Here is a 21,283-nt window from a genome sequence, read left to right on the forward strand (position 1 = left end):
CTCGGCATTTCCTCATTCAGATCATCTTTATCTTGTACCTACCTTTTAAAAAAATATATGATTCTACACCTCAGTAAAGGTACTCTTCGACTCAGGACCCAATTGAGCCCAAAATTTCTGTTGTTAGGAAAGGTATGTGTTAAGTGAGTTTGGCCCCATTTTACAACCTTTCTTGTCACAGTTGTTAAGTGACTCACCGTAGTTGTTAAGTTAGTAGCACAGTTGTTAAGTGAATCTGGTTTCCCCATGGACTTTGTCAGAAGGTCACCAAAGGGGATCCCATGATCCTGGGATGCTGCAACTGTCACAAATATGAACCAGTTGCCAAGCGTCTGATGTGGCCACGGGATTGCTGCAACAGTCATATGTGTGAAAAATGGTCATAAGTCACTTTTTCAGTACCGTTGTAACTATGAATGGTGCTCTGACCTAGGCTTCCTGAGACAGTAAAAATCACACCCTTAATCCCCCAAACCCTCTTTTTATTTAAATGGCTGAGTTATGTTCATTCACAGCCCGTAATGATTCACAGCCAGTCTGTAAAAAGTCCGACAGAAGTCTGCCACAGTCTTTCAGGGTAAAGCTGATAAGCACCCACCTTTATCTCCCTTGAAAGGCTGCCAGAGACCTAATTGCCAATTAGTTTTGCAAGGCCAAATGGAGCACAGAGTCAAAACAGAGTTTCAGACTTTAAACGGACCAGAATGAACAAAATTGCTTCCTGCAAAGGCCCACGTCCATTTGCTCCTCTTTTATGTCTTATGGGAGGGGCCATTCACCTCTAAGCCTTACTCCCAAGTCACCCCTTTTGTCTTAACTGTTCTTGCCTTCTGGCAGCTCTGTACATGCGCGCACTGGGAACAGGCTCCCCCTGTTCCTCTGCCTGCTGATGTCAGACTCTGGAGGCTCCGGAGGCAGCACATAACTACCAGATGGCCCCCTTTCTGCCTCTGACACAAAACCCTCATCCGAGCCTTCCCCAGATGCCAGAATTGGCCCAAGTTCTTCCCCAATGTCCTCATTGTCCGACCCTGCTGCCAGCTCCGCAGGGCACCGACAGAGCACAACAAATGGTGACAAAATGAACTGTTGTAAGTCAAGGAGTACCTGTATTTGCTTTCTGACCTCCCTAACTGGATGTATTATTTTTAGGGGCAATCTCTGTGCAAGAATCACACTATACTGGTAGAGGAGATTCTTCACTTGAGAACACCTTACAAAGAAAGGGCTCTGAATAGGAATAGCCATGAGATAGGAATGCCATAATTTTCCATTCCACTTTAAATCCAGCTGCTTCTTCCTACAAATTCCTGGACATAAAAAGCTCCTATTAAGCAAATGGGTGCTTCCCCAGGCAAAAAAGCTCTTCTCTTTCCAATTTGGAAGGCTTCCATGCTTCACTTCTGTTTCAGTCTCTATTGTCTCATCTCCAAGGACTTTGGGAAAGGAAAATCCAATCATCACAAGCAGCTGATGTAATCAGCTCCTAGATTCTGTATCCAGAGCAATGCATCTTTTAGCAGCAACTGCACACCTCGTGCAACGTGCAATTCCAGTATAAGCTTGCATAAATCGGTACAGCTGGGAATTCACTTGTCAACATACGCTAATGCACCGTATGTCCAAAAACCCAAGATTTTTTCATCCAGATTTATGAGTCATCACCCTTGCCTAACAGAAGGGCTCTTTTGTAGAAAACCAAATATTTGCTGGAATAAACCCAATTTATAAAGCAGTAAATTGCAGCTGAACAGCTAACACATTGATGGCTAACCTTTTTTGGCTCAGGTGCTGAAAGCAAGCATGTGTGAAATGCCCCCCCCACTTCCCACCATGCATGCGTGCATGACCATGCTGCCCCTCCCTCTGCGCATGCATGCATGACCCCCTCCCTGCCCTACTAAAACTTGGGGAGAGTGAAAACAGCCTCCCCTGGCGGCACTTTGGAAGCCAGAAACGGCCAGTTTCTGAACTTCCAGGAGCAGTGGTGGGTTATGACCGGTATGGACATACTGGTGCCTGCAGGGAGCACCAGGTACCGTTCTGGTACAGTGCTCTGGAGGGCCCACCTGCGCTCTGTACTCGTATTTGAGGTTTTTGGGGCTTCTGCGCCCATGTACGGCATCTGCACGACGCTCTGCCGAGCAGCTGGAGCATCATGGAGGTGTCACAAAGCATCGCAGAGGTGTCACAGAGGGTTGTGGGTGGTAAGTATGCATATGCATGCTGTGCACATGTGAGCACGCACTGTGCGCATTCATATGGTAGACGCCCAGTCCTGTTGCACCATACCAGTTGCACCAGGATCCGGAACCCACCACTGTCCAGTAACCCAGTAGGTTTGTTTTTTGCCCTCCCCAAGCTAACCCTAACCCTTTCCTAAATAGCAATAGCAGTAGACTTATATACCGCTTCATAGGGCTTTCAGCCCTCTCTAAGCGGTTTACAGAGAGTCAGCATATTGCCCCCAACAATCTGGGTCCTCATTTTACCCACCTCGGAAGGATGGAAGGCTGAGTCAACCCTGAGCCGGTGAGATTTGAACCGCTGAACTGCTGATCTAGCAGTAGCCTGCAGTGCTGCATTTAACCACTGCGCCACCTTGGCTCTTAAACTGCCTCCCCCAGCCCTCCATAGCCCTTCAAAGGCTGAAAATGAGCTGGCTGGTGGACACACATGCGCTACAGCTGACCAAGGGCAACAGCTCACATGCCCTCAGAGATGGCTCCGTTCACCACCTGTGGCATGCGTGCCATAGGATCACCGTCACAGATCTAACAGAATAACAGAGTTGGAAGGAACCTTGGAGATCTTCTAAGCCATCCCTTTGCTCAACCAAGAAACTTTATACAATTTTAGAAACATGGCTGTCTAATCTCTTAAAAACCTTGTTGTTCAACTGATTAATTTTTCTAACTTTCATGAAATACAGAACTAGTCTTATTAGACAAGCAATGCAGCAGTGTTTCTCAACCTCAGCCTCTTGAAGATGTGTGGACTTCAACTCCTAGAATCCCCCAGCCAGCTTTAACAAAGTAAAAGAGTAGCTCTTATTCTTTGGAACCTTCAACCCACATTTATTTAATTCACAATCAAAACCTTTTAAACTGGGTCCAGGTGCTGTAAAATAACATTTAGCCACCAGCATTTAGATAAAATGACTGTTAACCTGCATTGTGTGTGCATTTGGGGTGATAGAAGTCTCCCTGGCTGGAGGCTCCATCTGACGAGAAAACATTGTCTCTGCATGTTCTGTTTAGAATCTGAATCCTGAAGCTAGAATTTATTCCATGTCAATTTTTAAATTTTAAGTACCTAGCCATGTAGCAATACATGAGTGGCTCAGTGGCTAAAATGCTATTAGTAAAATATGAACCCCCGGGGAACACTCTGCAAGCCTCCCAAAGCCTCTGCATGCACTTTTTTTCCCCAAAAACAAGGCGTGAAGAGGTTTTGGGAGGCCTGCAGAGTGCAAAAACTTTTTTAAAAAAATTTAACTTTTCAAAATCATGGTGCATCTTATACTCCAGTGCATCTTATAGTCTGAAAATACAGTAAGTTGATTGCTCTCTTTTCTGTGACAGCCCCTCAAATATTAGAACACTTATCATCTCATCCCTAGTTCTCCTCATTAGACAAGACCTACCCAGTCCCTGCAACTGTTCATCATGTTTTAGCCTCTAGTCCTCTAATCATCTTTATTGCTCTTCTCTGCACTCTTTCTAAAGTCTCAACATCTTTGCTGTGACCAAAACTGGATGTAGAATTCCAAGTGTGGTCTTATTGAAGGAATTTGAAACAGTTCCACAATTTTTCTGGTGATGTTTCTATTTCTGACCTGGTGTAACTTGAAGTGTCAATATCCAGCCTGGCAGTTGGGATGTTGGGATATCTTTGATTCCATTTCATTCACTCAAACAAAGGACGACCAGACAAGCCTTTGTGCTTTTTACATTTATTTAGTGCTCTTGGTGCCAAATTTCTAACCCTCCCCCACAATTTTATCCCCATTTGTGCAAATTGTTTTTACAGACAGAATTCTGACAACAAAAATAGTAGGCCTGAGTAGGCCTAAGTCTTCACTTTCAGAAGCCCAGACTAAAGAAAACAGTCAACAGTTTGTCTTTTAAACCAAACATACTGTGTTACAAGTGGAATCAGCAATGTTAAATGGTCCACATTTGTAATATCAAATGTTCTTTTCCACTGTTGTTGCCTTTGTATTAAAGAGGAAATGACTCCCTAGAGTCAATAGTCATGAAAACTGATAAAGAATAGCATTGCAGAGTAAATCTATTTAGCTAATGACTTAACATTATTATTGTGATGCGGAAAATGCCAATAACTTAAACGAAAATCCTCTGAATGCATTAGATGCTCTGTTAATGCAGCAATATCCAATGGAAATTTAACTTCACTGCATTGTCCATGGTACTTAAATGCTAAAGAGTGCACCTGTCCTCTAGTGCAGGTATAAATCAACATTGAAACAAAACAAGAAAAATAAAATAAACCACAACACGATTAGCAAATGGAACAGTATGGCAGCAGGACAAGAAATGAACCAACCAATGTAAAATCAGGAAAAGTTATGGGTAACCTTTAGGTGTCTCCAACCTTGGCCTCTTTTAAGACTTGTGGATTTCAATTCCCAGAATTCATGTGCTGGCTGGGAAATTCTGGGACTTCAAGGCCACAAGTCTTAAAAGTTGCCAAGGTTGAAAACTGTTGGTTTAATTTACCTTCTAGGCAGTTGGGTGTGCCACGGCATTCTGGGAATTATACTTCCAAGTAGGGGAAGGCTCCCATACTGGATCCTTGTGAATCTACATGCTTTGAGCTACAAAATGTGGTTGTGGATTGGATGAGGTGACATAGTTAACCTGATGGAAATGGCTGGGATTAACATTGTTAACACTGTTATGGATTCGGGCTGTGCTTCCATAAGACGCATTGACTGGATACCAAGAACCGACGCAGTGGTACGCAGGCACAAATGAGACGCAGGATTCGTACCCTGGCACAGGAGGCGGGGTGTATGTGTCTGTTCCCACAGGGTAATAAATGGTTCCAGAAGGTGGTGAAGAGGATTCTGGGACGGCCAAGGCATCTGAAAAAGGGGAAAACATTGCACATAAAAGATCAGCAGAGGGTGCATTTCTTGAACCTTTAAATAATTAAATGTTAAGGTCCTGGACAGTGTTCTAACTATCGGACTGGTAATTAATTGTAAAGCAACGTTTAGAGTTGCTTAATTGACCTCATTGAACCTAATTCTATTTATCCTTTATTGATCTCAGTAAAGGTATGGTTTTAAAGAACTAAATCTTAGGCCACTGAATTAAACCATGGCTTGCATTGCTTTCCTACAGAACAGAATCAATTAAATCAATGGTTCTGAACCTTTTCTTCACCAGGGATCCCCTTTAAATACCTTTTGTGGCCACGGACCATGGCCCAGACCCTCCCAAAAAAGATTAAAATCATCATCAGCTCTCTGTGAAGTTTCCAAAGAATGACCTAATTAATTTATGAACCTCGAGACAAAGTCCAAAAGAAATCCATTCATTCATTAGGATCAATATTTTGGCATGTTCTTCTGTGGAGTAAAACTGATTTTTGCTTAATTGCATTTGAACTTTACCACTGTATCCCCTCCCTTCTGTCTGTGTCATAAATCACATCCACCAACAAGGTGCTACAGCAGGCTATGACCATGTGCATTTCACATGCCAGCTGTAGGAATATGAGACCTGACTCTAACCAAAGGTATGCATGGAATTCTCCTCCCTTTCCTCCACTTTTCTATGTCAACTTGATAGTAGTCATGGAAACGTTTTACAAGTTGACAATAACATTTCTTCAAGCCTTCATGGACCCTCTGTGATGATATCCTGGACCCCCAGGCAGAGGTGGGTTGCTCCCGGTTCGGCCCAGTTCAGCTGAACTGGTAGTAGAATTCAGGCCTGGGTTGTAGAACCAGCAGTGACCCAGGCCTGCCATGCCCCCAAACCAATTCCCTCACCACTGCTAGGCCACCAACATTTTGGTTTTTAGTGACTGCACATGCACAGTTCACTATAAATTGTTCTGCACATGCACAAGAAGCAATTTACATTGAACAGTGCATGTGTGTCTGGCATGTGTCTGGTGCGGGTGAAACGAGAGTGCATTGATGTTGTGCGCAGGTTCTGAACCAGTAGTAAAACCTGAATCAACCGACCCCTGCCCCCAGGGATCCACAGACCACAGAATGAGAACCACTGAATTAAACCTGATGTACAGATGTGTCGAGACCTCCATTTTCTTCATCCCCACCTAACAACCGTGTTAGTTAGTTAAGAACTACAGTGAATCATTTAACAACGGGGGCAAGACAGGTTGTAAAATGGCACATATCTGACTCAGCAATGGAAATGTTGTGCTCAGTTGGGGACAAAGTCAAGGACTACATGTACAGTACATATTGCAATTTGCAAGAATGCCAATTTTAGGTAAATACATAAAACTACAATCCATTCAACATCACAGCAGTCCAAGTCTATGCCCCAACCACTGGTGCTGAACAGGGTGAAATTGACCAGTTCTATGAAGCCCTACAGCACCTTATAGAAACAACACCAAAAATTTGATGTCCTTATCATCACGGGGGATTGGAATGCTAAAGTAGGAAGCCAAAAGATAACAGGAATAGCAGGAAAGTTTAGCCTTGGAGTAGAAAACGAAGCAGGGCACAGGCTGATAGGATTTTGTCAAGAGAATATGATGGTCATAGCAACCTCTCTTTTCCAACAACCCAAGAGATGACTACACATGGACATCACCAGATGGTCAACACAGAAAGGTCAGTCGTAGAGGAGATCAACTCTGACTGCTCTTTAGAAGGCCAGATCCTGAAGAGGAGACTCAAAGACTTTGGCCATGAGGCAGAAATATAAGCAGCTACTGAAGAAGAAAAAAGCCTCTTATACTGATAATTTATGGGCTGGCTTAGAACAGGCAGCAAAGCTGGCATCATCCACTCTCTTCTGGTTGGGGGTCTCAAAAATTATTAAAGATAGAAAATCAATGTGGCCCAAATATTACTGCAATAAGTTGGGAGAGGCATTTGGCCACTCCAGCAGTAGCAGAAAGTTCCGATGATGTGATATCTTCTCTGAGCCTGAAACAGGGATATAAAGCCTTACCCCAGTGGGTGGAAGTGTCAATCATGGAGGTGAGGCGTTTAATCTCTTCCCTGAAGTCAGACAAAGCTCCAGGACAGGATGCGCTCTCAGCATTGTTATTTAAAGAAAATATAACCTGGTGGGTGCCTGTCCTGTCGGGTCTCTTTACTTTTATTAATAGAACAGGGCAAATTCCTGCTAGTTGGCGCACATCAATAATTATTCCACTACATAAAAAAGGCTCTAGAGATAACTCAGATAACTTCTGGTTAATTAGTCTAATCGATATTTCAGCAAAAATTTATGCTAAGTATTTGCTTCATAAATTAGAAGATTACATAAAGAGAGATAACATTGTAGCTGAAGAACAGACAGGCTTCAGGAGTGGAAGATCTACTATGGACAGTTGTTTTGTATTGGACCATCTAATAACAAAGTTTAAGTTTTGGAAAAAAAACACTGTATGTGGCATTTATAGACCTGAAGGCTGCCTTCGATACAATAGACAAATTTTATGGGCTAAATTAGAGGCCATGGGAAAAGAAAAGAAATTGCTATATTTAATTAGATTGTTATAGGAGAATCTTGGCAGTGACCCCTGGAACCCCAGCATGCCTAGTGAGGGCAGAATTGGGAGTACATGCGATTGGCACAAAGGCCATGTTGAAGACCATTTATTACTGGCTAAGAATAATCAAGATGGAGGAAGGGAGGTTAGTAAAGACAGCGCTAATGGAGCAGATTATCTCAAGTAATAAAAATAATTGGTTATCGAGAATTTTGAAGCAGGGATCAAGCTTTGGTATTCCTTTAAACTGGCAGCAGCACGATCTTAGGCAGATCAGAACTTGGATTGCACAGAGATTTAAGGACATAAGTGCACAATCAGACATTGCACAGGTGACAGCAGCAAAAGTTTGCCCCTGGTTATCAGTAAACAAACAAATTTTTTAAAAAGAAAAATATTTAACTTTGCCTTTATCTCCTGTCATAAGGAGATTTTTTTCCCAAATTGAGATTGGACCAACTTCAAACAAACAGGCTTTGGGGGAAGGTATAAGGGGATCCCTGCAAATGAAAGAGTCTGTTTATGTGGGACGGGGGAAGTTGAAACAATGTCCCATGTAATTTTTGATTGCCCCTGTACTCAGATTTGAGGGAACACCAGTTGGGTAGGATCTTTTATACCAGCACCCCTAAGTCTAAAGAGCACTTTTTGCAACATTGTTTGTTAGGTACTAATTTGCAGTTGGTGAAATGGATTGCCAAATTTACTGTAAAGTTGATGGAAATAAAGACAAAGTTGGTGCAGCAGAACGTGGTAGATTGTGGGAAAGACCATTTGACGGAGCAGACATAGGGGTGACATAATATTGCCCTTGTGACCTCAAGACTGGACTACTGCAATGTGCTCTACATGGGGCAATTCTTGAAGAGCATTCGGAGACTTCAGCTTGTCCAGAATGCAGCCGCGTGAGCGATCGTGGGTGGACCTTGGTACACCCACGTCACACCTATCCTCCGTGAGCTGCACTGGCTGCCGATTGGTCTTCGGATACGCTTCAAGGTGCTAGTTGTCACTTATAAAGCCCTTCATGGTATTGGACCTGAGTACTTGATAGACCGCCTGCTGCCAATTACCTCCAACAGACCGATTAGATCTCACAGATTAGGCCTCCTCCGAATTCCATCCACTGGCCAATGCCGATTGGCTACCACCCAGAGGAGGGCCTTCTCTGTGGCTGCTCCGGCCCTCTGGAACGAGCTCCCCGTGGAGATTCGGACCCTCACCACCCTCCAGGCTTTCCGCAAAGCCCTTAAAACCTGGCTGTTCCGACAGGCCTGTGGCTGATGAGTTCCTGTCCCCGCTCGAATGGTGTGGCTGTTGATTGTTTTTAAATTGTGGTGTTGTTTTGTCCGTGTCTTTTTTCCTGTTTGTATCCTCCCCCTGACTTGGTTTGTGAGCCGCCCTGAGTCCCTCTGGGAATAGGGTGGCATAGAAATACAATAAAATCAAAAATCAAAATCAAATATAATTTCAAGCATATTTAATTTGTATCTTAAATTATTGCACTCTATTCTGATTATATTTTAAATTGTATTTTAAATTGTGGTTTATTTCATTCTCATTTTAAATTGTAGTTTTTGTCTCTGGAACTTGGTATTTTGATATGGCCCAAGGGCTAATTAATAAAGATTGATTGATTGACTTTGGCCACCTAATGAAGAAGGAACGACTCACTGGAGAAGAGCCTAATGCTGGGAATGATTGAGGGCAAAAGAAGAAGGGTATGACAGAGAATGAGGTGGTTGGATGGAGTTGGCGTGAGCTTCAATGGACTCCAGAGGATGGTAGAAGGCAGGAAGGCCTGGAGGAACGTTGTCCATGGGGTCACGATAGGTTGGACATGACTTTGCAACTAACAACAACAATATAAACTCATCTCTTCCACAGCACACATTGTATGGGACCACACATAGCAAAAACAGAAAGCAAATTATTGTCGCAGTTACTCAGGTTGAAGCATGAAATTCCATTCCTGGAATGCCATAACTGCAAAGCAAATACTTAATTCAGCGATCCCAATGACTGAATAAATCTATGTTCCAACAGTGTTTAGTGTGAACTGAATATGCGCTAGAGAGGAACCTTTCCATGATGAGCTGTGTGTCACATGTTCTGCCACAGAATTGCTTTTCTTGAGGTTTTTTTGTTTTTTAAGAAAACAAAACAAAATTAAAATCTCAGAGCAGCTTCAAGGAATATCTCCTGGCAGCAAAGGGAACGGTTCATTTTTCTTATCAGAAAGAAAAATGCTATTTTTCACCACAGCTGTCTTTTTTCCCGTCCATGCTCCTCAGGGAGAAAATATGTTAGCATTACTGCAAAGTCTGGAAAGCAGCATTATTAAAATTGGAAAGTGGCAGATTTATAAATGAATTATTGAAGGAATCTATAATCTAAAACTCAGGATAACTGAGAAGCTTACTTATTTGCCTGGCCTAGAGCAGGTAGAAGCTCAATCTTCTTTTGAATATCTGACTGATATTTAAAAACGGAGAAGTACAGGTAGTCCTCGACTTATGACCATAATTGAGCCCAAAATTTCTGTGGCTAAAGGAGACGGTTGTCAAGTGAGATTTGCCCCAATCTGCCATGCCTTTCTTGCCACAGTTATTAAGTGTATCACTGCAGTCATTAAATGAATCTCGCTTCCCCACTGGCTTTGCTTGAATAGTCATAAACAAACAAGTCAAGGGCCACCTATATTTACAACAGGTGAATCCCACAATTAGAGACTACACAGACAAAAAAAGGAAACAACAAATTATTTCCCTCTTGTTACATAACTATGTCCTGAACAAGTCATCAGGAATTGAGCTAAATATGTTTATCACTTTAAGTTATTCAGGGCGGTACAGTGACTCAGTGGTTAAGAGCAGGGGTGGGTCCCAGTAGGCACTACTGCTGGTTCGCTCATGGGCACACTGTGCGTGCATGCGCAGTGCAATAAAAAATGTGAAAAACAAGATGGTGGCACCTACAGCGGCACCAGGAGAACCGATTCGGGGTGGGTGGGACAGACCTGGGTCACTGCCAGTTCCAGCGACCCAGGCCTCCAAACCACTACCGGTTCAGCCAAACTGGTCCGAACCGGTAGGAACCAACCACTGGTTAAGAGGCTGAGCTTGTTGGCTGGAAATCCGGTGGCTCAGGTTCGAGACCCAGTTCTTGCCAACCTAGCAGTTCAATTTGCTGTGCCAAATTTAACTTGGTGAAACTCAACTCAACCTTCTTAAACTTAAAATACAGGGAGACCAACCGGTTGATGAGGAGTCTGCAGGCATCTGACGTGGATCGTTCCTCTCTACGTCGTTGTAAGGCAGAGGCGCTGATGAATCCACCACAGAGACTTGCTCTGAATAAGTCTGGTAGGTTTCCACGTGAGGCGGTGGTGACGGTGTTTGCTGCACATACATCACGGGGTTCCAGCAGGTCTGGTGGTAATACTAGCACAATTCAAGGCAAGAAAATTTTAAATAGGTGAGCTACTGCTGCCCAGACTGAGAAAGCCTCTGGTAAAATCTGCCTGCTTAGATCTACTTAAGAAGTGCCCTGCATAAATCAACTGTTTTACACAAGACACTGGATCGAGGGTAAAATACAGCTTAACCCTAGTCAGCAGACCATTAACCCGAATCTTTGTGCTAAAGTGTGGTCAATCTCTAGTGGCTATCTAAAACCTAATTCTTTCCCTGAATTTTCTTCTCTTTAGCAAGATTTATTTGAGATAGAAAAAGTAAGGTTACAGGAACTCCTGCAATTGAGCTATTTGCTCTTTAGAAAATGTTTACTTACAGTATCTCCTCTCTCTGTATAAAAATGTATGCATATAGTATGTATGTATGTATGTATGTATGTATGCATGCATGCATGCATGCATGTATGTATGTATGTATGTTCGTTCGTTCCAGTATAACTCTGGAGCACCTCAAGCAATTCCAACCAAACTTGGTACACAGATGACTTACCCTCTGGAAAGAAATACTGGGGGTCAGGGGGGGAGGGAGACACCTCTGGTATGGATGTGTGTGTGGTGTGTCTGTGTGTTCCAGCATAACTCTGGAACACCTGGCCCGTTAAGGAGAGCAAGTGTGGCATCCTAAAATGGCAATTGTTTGTGAGGTCAGTTCCTTTGCAGCTTCCTCTGAAAAGCTAGCCGTGATGTTCGTCCTCCAGTGGTCCAATGGGGAAGCACCTGATGGATTTGGGGCAAAGTGGCAGGATCGTAAACAGGGCAGGAAAGAGGAACGCATGGGAGGGGGAAGGGAGAAGGCAGGGAAGATGGGCATAGGAGTACAGGGAACAAAAGCTCCTCTCAATGGCTCCCTGTAAGACACAACATGCCAACATCTATAAATACCTGGGCAAAACCCAGTTATCAGCTAGTTACTTATAATAACCACCAGGGTGGCACGGTGGTTAGAATGCAATATTGCAGGCTAAGTCTGTCAGGAGTTTGATCCTGACCGGCTCAGGACTGATCCAGCCTCCCATCCTTCCGAGGTGGGTAAAATGAGGACCCAGATTGTTGTGCGGCAATGTGCTGACTCTGTGAACCGCTTAGAGAGAGCTGTACAGCACTGGGGAGTGGTGTAGAAGTCTAAATACTATTGAAGTGCTATTGCAAATCTGATACAAAAATGCCATCCAACAACTGAAAGAAGCTGTGCTACAAAGTGTGAAGCTGTGCTACAACTGAAAGAAGAGGCTACAAAGCCGGCAAGAATTGGACACAACTAAATGGTTAAAACAACAATGATCTTTACAATGGAGCAGAAATTATTTTTCTGTGCCTTAGTCAAGAGACAACTAATACAGAAGAAGAATGGGATTCTATTTTTTTTGTAAACATTAACAAAAAAAGAAAGTGGGTATGCTTTAAGAAAGTAATATCACTCTTGTCATACCCATCAATGCTGCTTCTCTTATAATCTACTTGTCAGCATCCCTCAAATATTTACCTAGTTAGAAAGAAGCAGCTTAGGAAGCCAGCATGGATAAAAGCAATATATTTACAATATTTTAAGAAAAGCGCCAGGTCTTGTGTAAACTTCAAGCAAAGGATTCCCTGTAAGACTTCAGAAAATTTTGAAAAACATCTGTGTCTCCCAAAGAATGACACCCCACTCTCAAAAAGGTGGTTGTACCACTAGACTTGTATAGAGCACCTACCTGCAGGCCCAAATTAAAATAATACTGCAAAACCTTTGGATCTAAAAAGAAAAGAACTTGGTCACTACATTTCATTTGCATCCTAGAAGGTGTGAATATTTGCATTTTTCTTATGTTTGTTCACCAGTTCATATAAAATGACTTTACAGATATTTTCTCCCACATACCGTATTTTTAAGAGTATAAGATGCACTTCCCCCACCCCCACCCCAAAAAGAGGTTGAACATTTGGGTGTGTCTTACACACCAAATGTAGCCACGCCCACACACCGTCCCCTACCCTTTGGCCTCTGCCTCCCAGCAATTTACCTCCTTGCAGCAAATGGGAAAATGGGGCTTGCGGAGGCGGCAATAGGCTATGGCAATCTCGCAGCCTGAAACAGCTGATCATCAGGAGGCCCATGCTGAAACTGAAATTAGTGAAATGGGCTTTTTAAGGAGAAAAATTGCTGGGAGGCAGAGGCAGATTTTTTTTTCTTGTGCTAATCAGGCTAAACTGAAATAGGCTGTTTGCTGCAAGGAGGTAAGTCAATAACTATAAATGCCTATAGAATGTTCAAATTATTAGACTTATTTTTTAAAGACTGCTTTATTATTGTTCTAGACAGCTTAACAAAATGAAGCTTTTTAAAATAAATTCTTGAACTGAAGAGGCCCAGTGCTATTGCATCTTCTTTTAAATAGCAGAGAATAATGTATACTTCCAGAAAGCCACATCAATTTTAACAGCATCTGTACAAGTATATTCTGAAATGTAACACCACAAACAGTGTATATCATCTGTACTGTTTGCTGTTGGTTGCAAGGAGGCAAATTGCTGGGACCCAGAGGCAGATTCCGCCCCCCCTCGTTTTCCTCCACAAAGGCTAAATACTTCCTATACTTCACAGCGTCTTATATTCTAAAAAATACGGTAGTTAGCATTTAAATATTAGTTTATTAAACAATTGCAGTTATGAAAAGAAAGTCAATTTTAGAAAAATCTGTTAGTTTGATTAATTCTGCATTGGGAGAGAGCACTGTGATGGTTTTTCAGCTGTACCTACAAATACAGGCAGTCCTTGACTTATGACCCCGACTGGGATCAAAATTTCCCTTGCTAACCAAGGCATGCCTGATTTTGCAACTATTTTTGCCATGGTTGTTAAGTGAATTACTGCAGTTGATAACAACCCCAATTGCAACCAGAATTCTGGCTGATAAGCAAGACAGCTGTTAAGTAAGTCACACCCAATTTTGCCACAATTGTTGAGTTAATCTCTGCAGTTGCTAAGTGAATCATGCAGCCATTAAGTGAATCCAGCTTCCCCATTGACTTTGCTGGTCAGAGGTTTGCTGAGGTCGCAAACTGAGTTCTCGTGACCCTGGGATGCTGCAAATGCCAGTTGTCAAGCAACCAAATTTTGCTCACATGACATGGGGATGCTGCAAAGGTTGCAAGTGTGAGCACCAGCCATAAATCACTTTTTTCAGAACGGTTGTAAACCAAGGACTACCAGTAGGAGAGGTACCCATGACATCAGATGAACCAAAATCTGGAACGTATAGAGCTGTGATGGCTAACCTTTTTCTCATCGCATGCCAAAAGCAAGGAGAACACAGGGGGATCATGCACAGGCGTGCCCATACCCATAATTCTATGTGTGTGACCCCCTGTGGATGCGCATATGACCCTCACCCTCACCCAGATTTCTGTGCAAACAGGAAGTTTGGGAATGCACTTCCGGTTTGCGCAATGGACCTGTTATTCGCCCTCCCCAGGCTCCAGAGGCTTTCTAGGAGCCTGGAGAGGGCAAAAGTGGCTCCCCTCCCCCCGGGATGCCCTCCAGAAACCTGCCTGGAGCCTCCGGAGGGTGAAAAATGGCCCAATGAGCAAACCAGAAGTCTGTTCCCGAACCTCCGGTTTGTGCGCTGGGAAGCCTCTGAAGGGCGAAAAATGGCCCAAAATGAAGGCCAAAGCCAGCTGGCCAGTGCACACATGCTCACTGGAGCTAACAGGGCTATGCTTCATGTGCCTTAACAAATGGCTCCGTGTGCCACCTGTGGCACGTATGCCATAAGTTCGCCATTACGGGTATAGACTATCAAGGAATAAAAACAAAAAAAGAAGGTGCATAACACCTGGAAAAACAACTAAAACACCTAATTTCCCAGCTCGACTTCTCACAAAAATTATATGCCAACTGTTAGAACAGAGCACAGCATGGGAAAAAATACAATTATTATTGAGTTATCCTTCTGCAATCTATTTCACCTTTTCTATTGTATACTTTACTTTTAAACCATTGAACATTAGAACTCCCTGTCCTAAATGTTTATGTAACACCACAAATTAGCAGAAGCACAAGAGAGAAGCTGCAAAGTGAATAGCCCGTTTTCCTTTTTAAGCTGTTGTTGCCTATTTTGCTTTTTGTGCACTTGCTGTTTCTTTTGCAACATGCACAAGCAACAATAAGGCACAATCTAGTGGAAACTTCAGCATTAAATATTGAGCTAAAAACAGAAACCTTTGTTGCACAGTAATTTGCAGCTGCTTATTAAGTTTTGAATGTAAAATCCAATTAATGCTATACCTATTAACATCCACATTTCAAAGCATGGTTAATACTGTTATACCTTTTTAAAAACCTAATACAACACACAACATACTTTCTACTTGCAAATTATACTTAGGAGAGATTGGACAACTATTGGTCTGAAATCTTTGGGTTTCCTGCCTAAGCAGGAGGTCAGACTTGAAGACCTCCAAGGTCCCTTCCTACCCTGTTATTCAACTTATATTTATTAACATCAGCATTTCAAAGCATGGCCAATACTGTTATATCCTTTTAAAAATCTAATACGACATACATTCTCTTTGCAAATATAGAATTGAGGCAAGTAGATAGCCCTGTCGCTGGCTTCCAGTTTATTTTGATTACAGCCAATTCCTGACCCACCCTATGCAGGTAGTCCTCAGCAGACAATGGCAATTGGGATCGGAACCGCCATTGCTAAGAGACATGGTCATACAGTGTGATATCACGTGAGCAGGCTGTTTTTAAGCAAGGAGTGTGTGGATTTTTAAGTGAGGACCTCATGTGAGTGCAACTTTTGACTTTCTTTTTTAAAAATAAAGTTTTTTATTTTTCTCCGGCAAATTCATTCACAAATATACATTGTTATAATTGCTTTTAACATTTATCTATTCGTCGTTAATCTTTATCGTTATTTTCTTACAAATATATAGAATACAATTTGGGTCACTTTATTGCCACCTCATGCCTCCATCTTATTTTGCAACAACTTTGCTCCTTCTCTCTTCTCAATCGCCCTTCTCTGCCTTCTTCTTTCCTCCTTTCCTTCCTCCTTTCTTCTTCCCCTCTCTTCCTCCCCTCTTCTCCTCCTTCTTACCCTCTCTCTTACTTTTAATTCCCCTCCCTTACTTCTTTTCTCCCCTCCTTTCCCCTTTCCTCTTTCCCTCTCTTCACCCCCCTCCTCCTCACTTCTCCTCCTTCTTACCCTCTCTCCTACTCTTACTTCCCTTCCCTTACTCCCTCTGCTTTATCCTTTCCCTCCTCATCCTTCCTCCCTTCCGTTGTTGCCCTTGCTTATTTACTTTCTCTGATGGGTTTTTGGGGTGGCATTTCAGCAATCCCAACTTTATATTTTCATACAAATAATTTTCTCTCTTATATTTTGTTTCTAACAATAATTCCACTTGTATCATTTTTAACTTGTATACTTGTATTTTAATACTTTCCTATTCCCCCCCCCCCCGATTCAATAATGTGTCATCCGAGTTATTTATTTTATACTTTTTTTCTGTTTGTATCTCTTTTCTAACCATTTCTGTTGGCTTCCCCATTGACTTTGCTTGTGGGATGCTCTCAGGGAACATCAGAAATCACAGTCACATAACTGTGGGGATGCCACAACAGTCAAGCCACAGCCACAGAGTGGTCAATGCCTGGAATGCACCACCTGACTCTGTTGTTATCCCATAATTTTAACCTAAGACTGACTACTGTTGACCTCACCCCATTCCTAAGAGGTCTGTAAGGGGTCGGGTGCATAAGCGCATCAGCGTGCCTATCATCCCTGTCCTACTGTCCCTATTTATTTGTACCCATTTACTGTGTTCATACTTATGTTTATACTTATACATTTTTTACATGGTTGACAAAGTAAATAAAATAAATAAAACATAAATAAAAACTCTTGACGACCGGTCATAAATACCAGGAGTTCAGTGCTATTGTAACTTTCAACAGTTGCTGAACAAATGGTCATAACCCAAGGACTCCCTATTTGCAAACTTCAACCGAAAGACAACTTTGAAGTCACAGAGTTCATATTAAAAACCTTGTTTTCTTTGCAAAACAGCCTCAACATTTACTTTCTAGTTGATTTGGAAAGGAAGAACCATATAATTGGAGTTCACTTTCCTAATCCATTCCCTTTTGTAATGTGCTTGATGTATAGCTTTTTACACCGGGGAAATTCAGATAGCCCCAATGCAGGAGTGAAATTCAGCAGGTTCTGACAGGTTCTGGAGAACAGGTAGCAGAAATTTTGAGTAGTTCGGCAAATAATACCTCTGGCTGGCCCCGGAGTGGAAAGGGAATTGAGATTTTGCAATATCCTTTCCCTGGAGTTGGGACGGAATGGGGATTTTGCAATATCCTTCCCCCGGAATGGGGATTTTGCAGTAACCTTCTCCTGGAGTGGGGAGGGAATGGAGATTTTGCAGTATCCTTCCCGTGCCACGCCCACTAGGTCACACCCACAGAACCAGTAGTAAAAAAAAATTGAATTTCACCACTGCCCCAACGCCAAGCTTAGAGAGACACAACCAGTTGGTCTATTTCAATCTGTATTCCAAACACTTTGGTACATCTATGATTATGTTTCCCTTGTCACAGCAGTTAAGCAAAAATACATTTAATACAACTACATATTTTAAAGGCATACTCTTACAAAAATATGCCTTTAAAAATGTTTTGAAAGATTTATCCAAGCCAAAATAACTGAATCAGAAGTTTCTGGCATTGAAAACCTGCTAGATAATGAAGTCCCACATTGCATTTGGATAGTCCAAACTAGCTAATGCATATAATAAAATGTAATTCCATAAGCATCTCTAGAATTGACTCATTTTACAGAGCTAAAATTACTCCCACACATCAGAGAAAATGATATCTTACCTCTAGGCAGGTCACTTCCACTTGGATCACAAGAATAAGGGGGCGTAATACTGCCGTTTTCCCCCACATCACTGACAGGAGGAAGGGGAGGTGACTGATACACAGACACCGCTATTTGAAAAAATGGGGAGAGAAATGTTACATTAATTTTGAAAGCAGTGGAATGCACAAAACAGACCTTGAAATTTATGCAATGAATCCATTGGGGATATCTAAGTAATCCCACTCAGTGTTCCTAAAATGAATTTAACCTGGATCAACAATCCAAGTCAAACTGAGAACCTAAACAAATCTGATCTTGCTGCGTCTGCCAAGTATCTTCTAAAATATGGAACGAAGTCAACATTTTCCATGCATAGATGAAACAACACAATACAACGAGCCCTTTAAAAGGCCTCCATTCTGAAGGATTTTACTTAGAATCATATGGTTGAAAGAGACTATGGAGGTCTTCTGGTCCAACCCAACTCAAGGCAGGAGACCTTCTACCATCTCAGTGAAATGGTTGTCTAAGTCTACCCTTGAAAACCTCCAGCGATGGACAAGCGGTTGCATTGATTAATTGTTCTTCTTCCATGTAACTTTATGGCCTAAATACATTGACACTTCCAGAAGATCAAGTGAACTTACTTCAATGCCTTCCTGGGGACTAAACAGCTATTCTGATTCAAAAATCACCTGGTACGAGGGAACCATAAACTCAAAAGCATTTTCCAGAAATACTTCAAAGTGAAATCAATACTCCACCTGGCCTTCCCACAGAAGAGGTTACTAAATTGGTGGCACAGCATTCTGCGGGGTAGATGCAGTGATAGTGACTTGGGTTGAAGCACTGCAAGCTGGAAGAGAAAATGGCGGCTGGAGTGTATGGAACACAGGAAGAGCTGGATATAATGGCGGAATTTACACATAACCTATGAAGGAAAAGGCAAAAAGGTCAGCATCTTTTTCGCCAAATGGTGAAAATTCTTATATAAAACACAAGGCATCCTGGGAACAAATGATTTTGCAGGATGAAGTATCTTCTGATGCAATTAATAGATTTCCGTTAAGTAACCCAATTTGAGTGTAACAATAAACCGTAGTTTGGCATTACCAGCATGCATGCTGATAGGAGTTTGCATCAGTGAATGAAATGAGCTGTGTATAAATTAAAAAAAAACAAGCAATACGTATAATAATTAATAAATAATTAATAGGCAAAAAAATTCACTTCTAAACCTCTTATCTGAATGCCCATTGGGCCAAGTGACTAATTTTAAAAACATCCTCAATTTTGTCAGCCTCATAGAGTATGAATTTTCTGAGGCAAATTACACAGATGTCTGCTGTAACCAGGTACCATCTGATACAAAACATTAGCAATTTTCCTATTTTTCTTCAAACTATTCTAGCCTTTAAGAAAGTCACTGTGGTTGTATAGATGACACAGCTTTGAAGCAGCTGGGTTGGGGGCAGAGGTGGGTTCCTACAAGTATGGTATGGTTTGGCCAAATAGGTAGTAACTCCGTCGGACAGGTGACCGTACCGGTTCTATCTTTGGTGCCACCATCTTGATTTTCTGTTCTGCTCATGCACAGAACAATCTTCATTGAAAAAAATGTATTTCCCCCCCTTTTTAATGTTGTGCGCATGCACAAAATTTTTCGGCCGCTGAACCGGTAGTGATGGTGGCAGGAACCCACCCCTGGTTGGGGGGCACCATTGGGGAAGAAGGGACATACTTTGAATGATATGTCAGAGAAAGTTGGTCTAACTAAATACTATGATCAATAAAATCAGTGTGATTAACCCACTTAAATGTAATAACTTTCTCCTAAAGTCACATTAAAGTCACATTAAATCTCAACCTCAGCAACTTTACGAGGTGTGGACTTCAACTCCCAGAATTCCCTTGCTAGCCAATTCTGGGGGCTGAAGTCACAGAATAACGGTATTGAAAGGAGCTCTTTTAGTTCAATCCACTGCTCAAGCAGAAGACCATATACCATTCCTGTCCACTATCTTCTTTAAAACCTCCAGTGATGGAGCTCCCACAACTTCTGAAGGCAAGTTGTTCCACTGGTTAATTGTTCTGTCAGGAAATTTCTTAGTTCTAGGTTACTTCTCTTCTTGATCAGTTTCCACCCATTGCTTCTTGTCCTGCCTTCAAGTGCTTTGGAGAATGGCTTGACTCCCTCTTCTTTCTGGCAGCCCCTGAGATATTGAAACACTGCTATCATGTCTTCTCTAGTCCTTCTTTTCATTAAATTAGACATATCCAATACCTGAAACTGTTCTTCATATATTTAGTCTCCAGGCTCCTAATATCCTTGTTGCTCTAACTCCATTCTTCATTAACATATTTTATATGACATGGTGCACACATCTTAAAGATGTTGAGGTTGAGAAACACTGCACTGGAGTGTTGAAGACAACTTTGAAAGAAATTCAATAGTGCATTTCCATTTTAGTTAGCTAAATGTTTTACTTCTTTTATCAAAGTTAAGTTAAAATGTATGTTTCACGAACATTTTTCAGCTCTTCTGGACAGTGAAACTCTTCTTGACTCCAAGTTACGTCCTCACAGAAATTTACCTTCTGAGAGTAACTGAAGGAGGTAGAGGATTCCTGAGAAGAGACACAGTTTGCTCCTGCATCCTACAGAGACAACACATTTTAAAAAGAAAGAGGGGGAGAAATGAGAATCAACCTTATGCTATGTTATTAAAGGGTCATTTGGGCTAATGAAAAAGAAGAGCTATTTAAAAAAGTGTTCAGAGAGATAGAAGTGGCTAAGACTTTGAATATGGATGTTCTGTGCCAAACGCTACATTTTGTTTTCTGTTGAATTCCATTATCCAAATCCACCTCAAGACAAGGATTTACGTCCTGATATGCAGCAACTTCAAAACCATGGTTTCTGTAATCCTGCTCTGCTCAAACTGGTGCCATTCAAATGTTCTGGAATTCAGGTCTATGATTTCTTTAAGGTAAAGATTCCCCTCACATATATGTGCTAGCCATTCCTGACTCTAGGGGGCGGTGCTCATCTCTGTTTCAAAGCTGAACAGCCAGTGCTGTCCGAAGACATCTCCATGATCATTTGGCCGGCATGATTAAAGGCCGAAAGCGCATGGAACGCTGTTCCCTTCCCACCAAAGGTGGTCCCTATTTTTCTACTTGCATTTTTATGTGCTTTCGAACTGCTCAGT

The 21,283-nt window shown here is 42.1% G+C and overlaps 1 protein-coding gene across 1 annotated transcript in view; it reads right to left on the reverse strand.

The window, feature by feature from the left end:
• Positions 1-4,826: 4,826 nt before the first annotated feature.
• ALG13 (ALG13 UDP-N-acetylglucosaminyltransferase subunit) overlaps positions 4,827-21,283 on the reverse strand; it is a 77,111-nt gene continuing 60,654 nt past the window's right edge. The window contains exons 24-29 of the mRNA XM_032228528.1: positions 20,667-20,729; positions 18,832-19,003; positions 18,090-18,200; positions 12,904-12,944; positions 10,991-11,177; positions 4,827-5,110 (exon numbers count right to left, since the gene is read on the reverse strand). Coding sequence (XP_032084419.1) covers positions 4,827-5,110; positions 10,991-11,177; positions 12,904-12,944; positions 18,090-18,200; positions 18,832-19,003; positions 20,667-20,729 — 858 coding nt within the window. The remainder of the gene's footprint in view (positions 5,111-10,990; positions 11,178-12,903; positions 12,945-18,089; positions 18,201-18,831; positions 19,004-20,666; positions 20,730-21,283) is intronic.

This window comes from Thamnophis elegans, chromosome 12 (genome assembly GCF_009769535.1).
Source record: "Thamnophis elegans isolate rThaEle1 chromosome 12, rThaEle1.pri, whole genome shotgun sequence".
Classification (NCBI taxonomy): domain Eukaryota; kingdom Metazoa; phylum Chordata; class Lepidosauria; order Squamata; family Colubridae; genus Thamnophis; species Thamnophis elegans.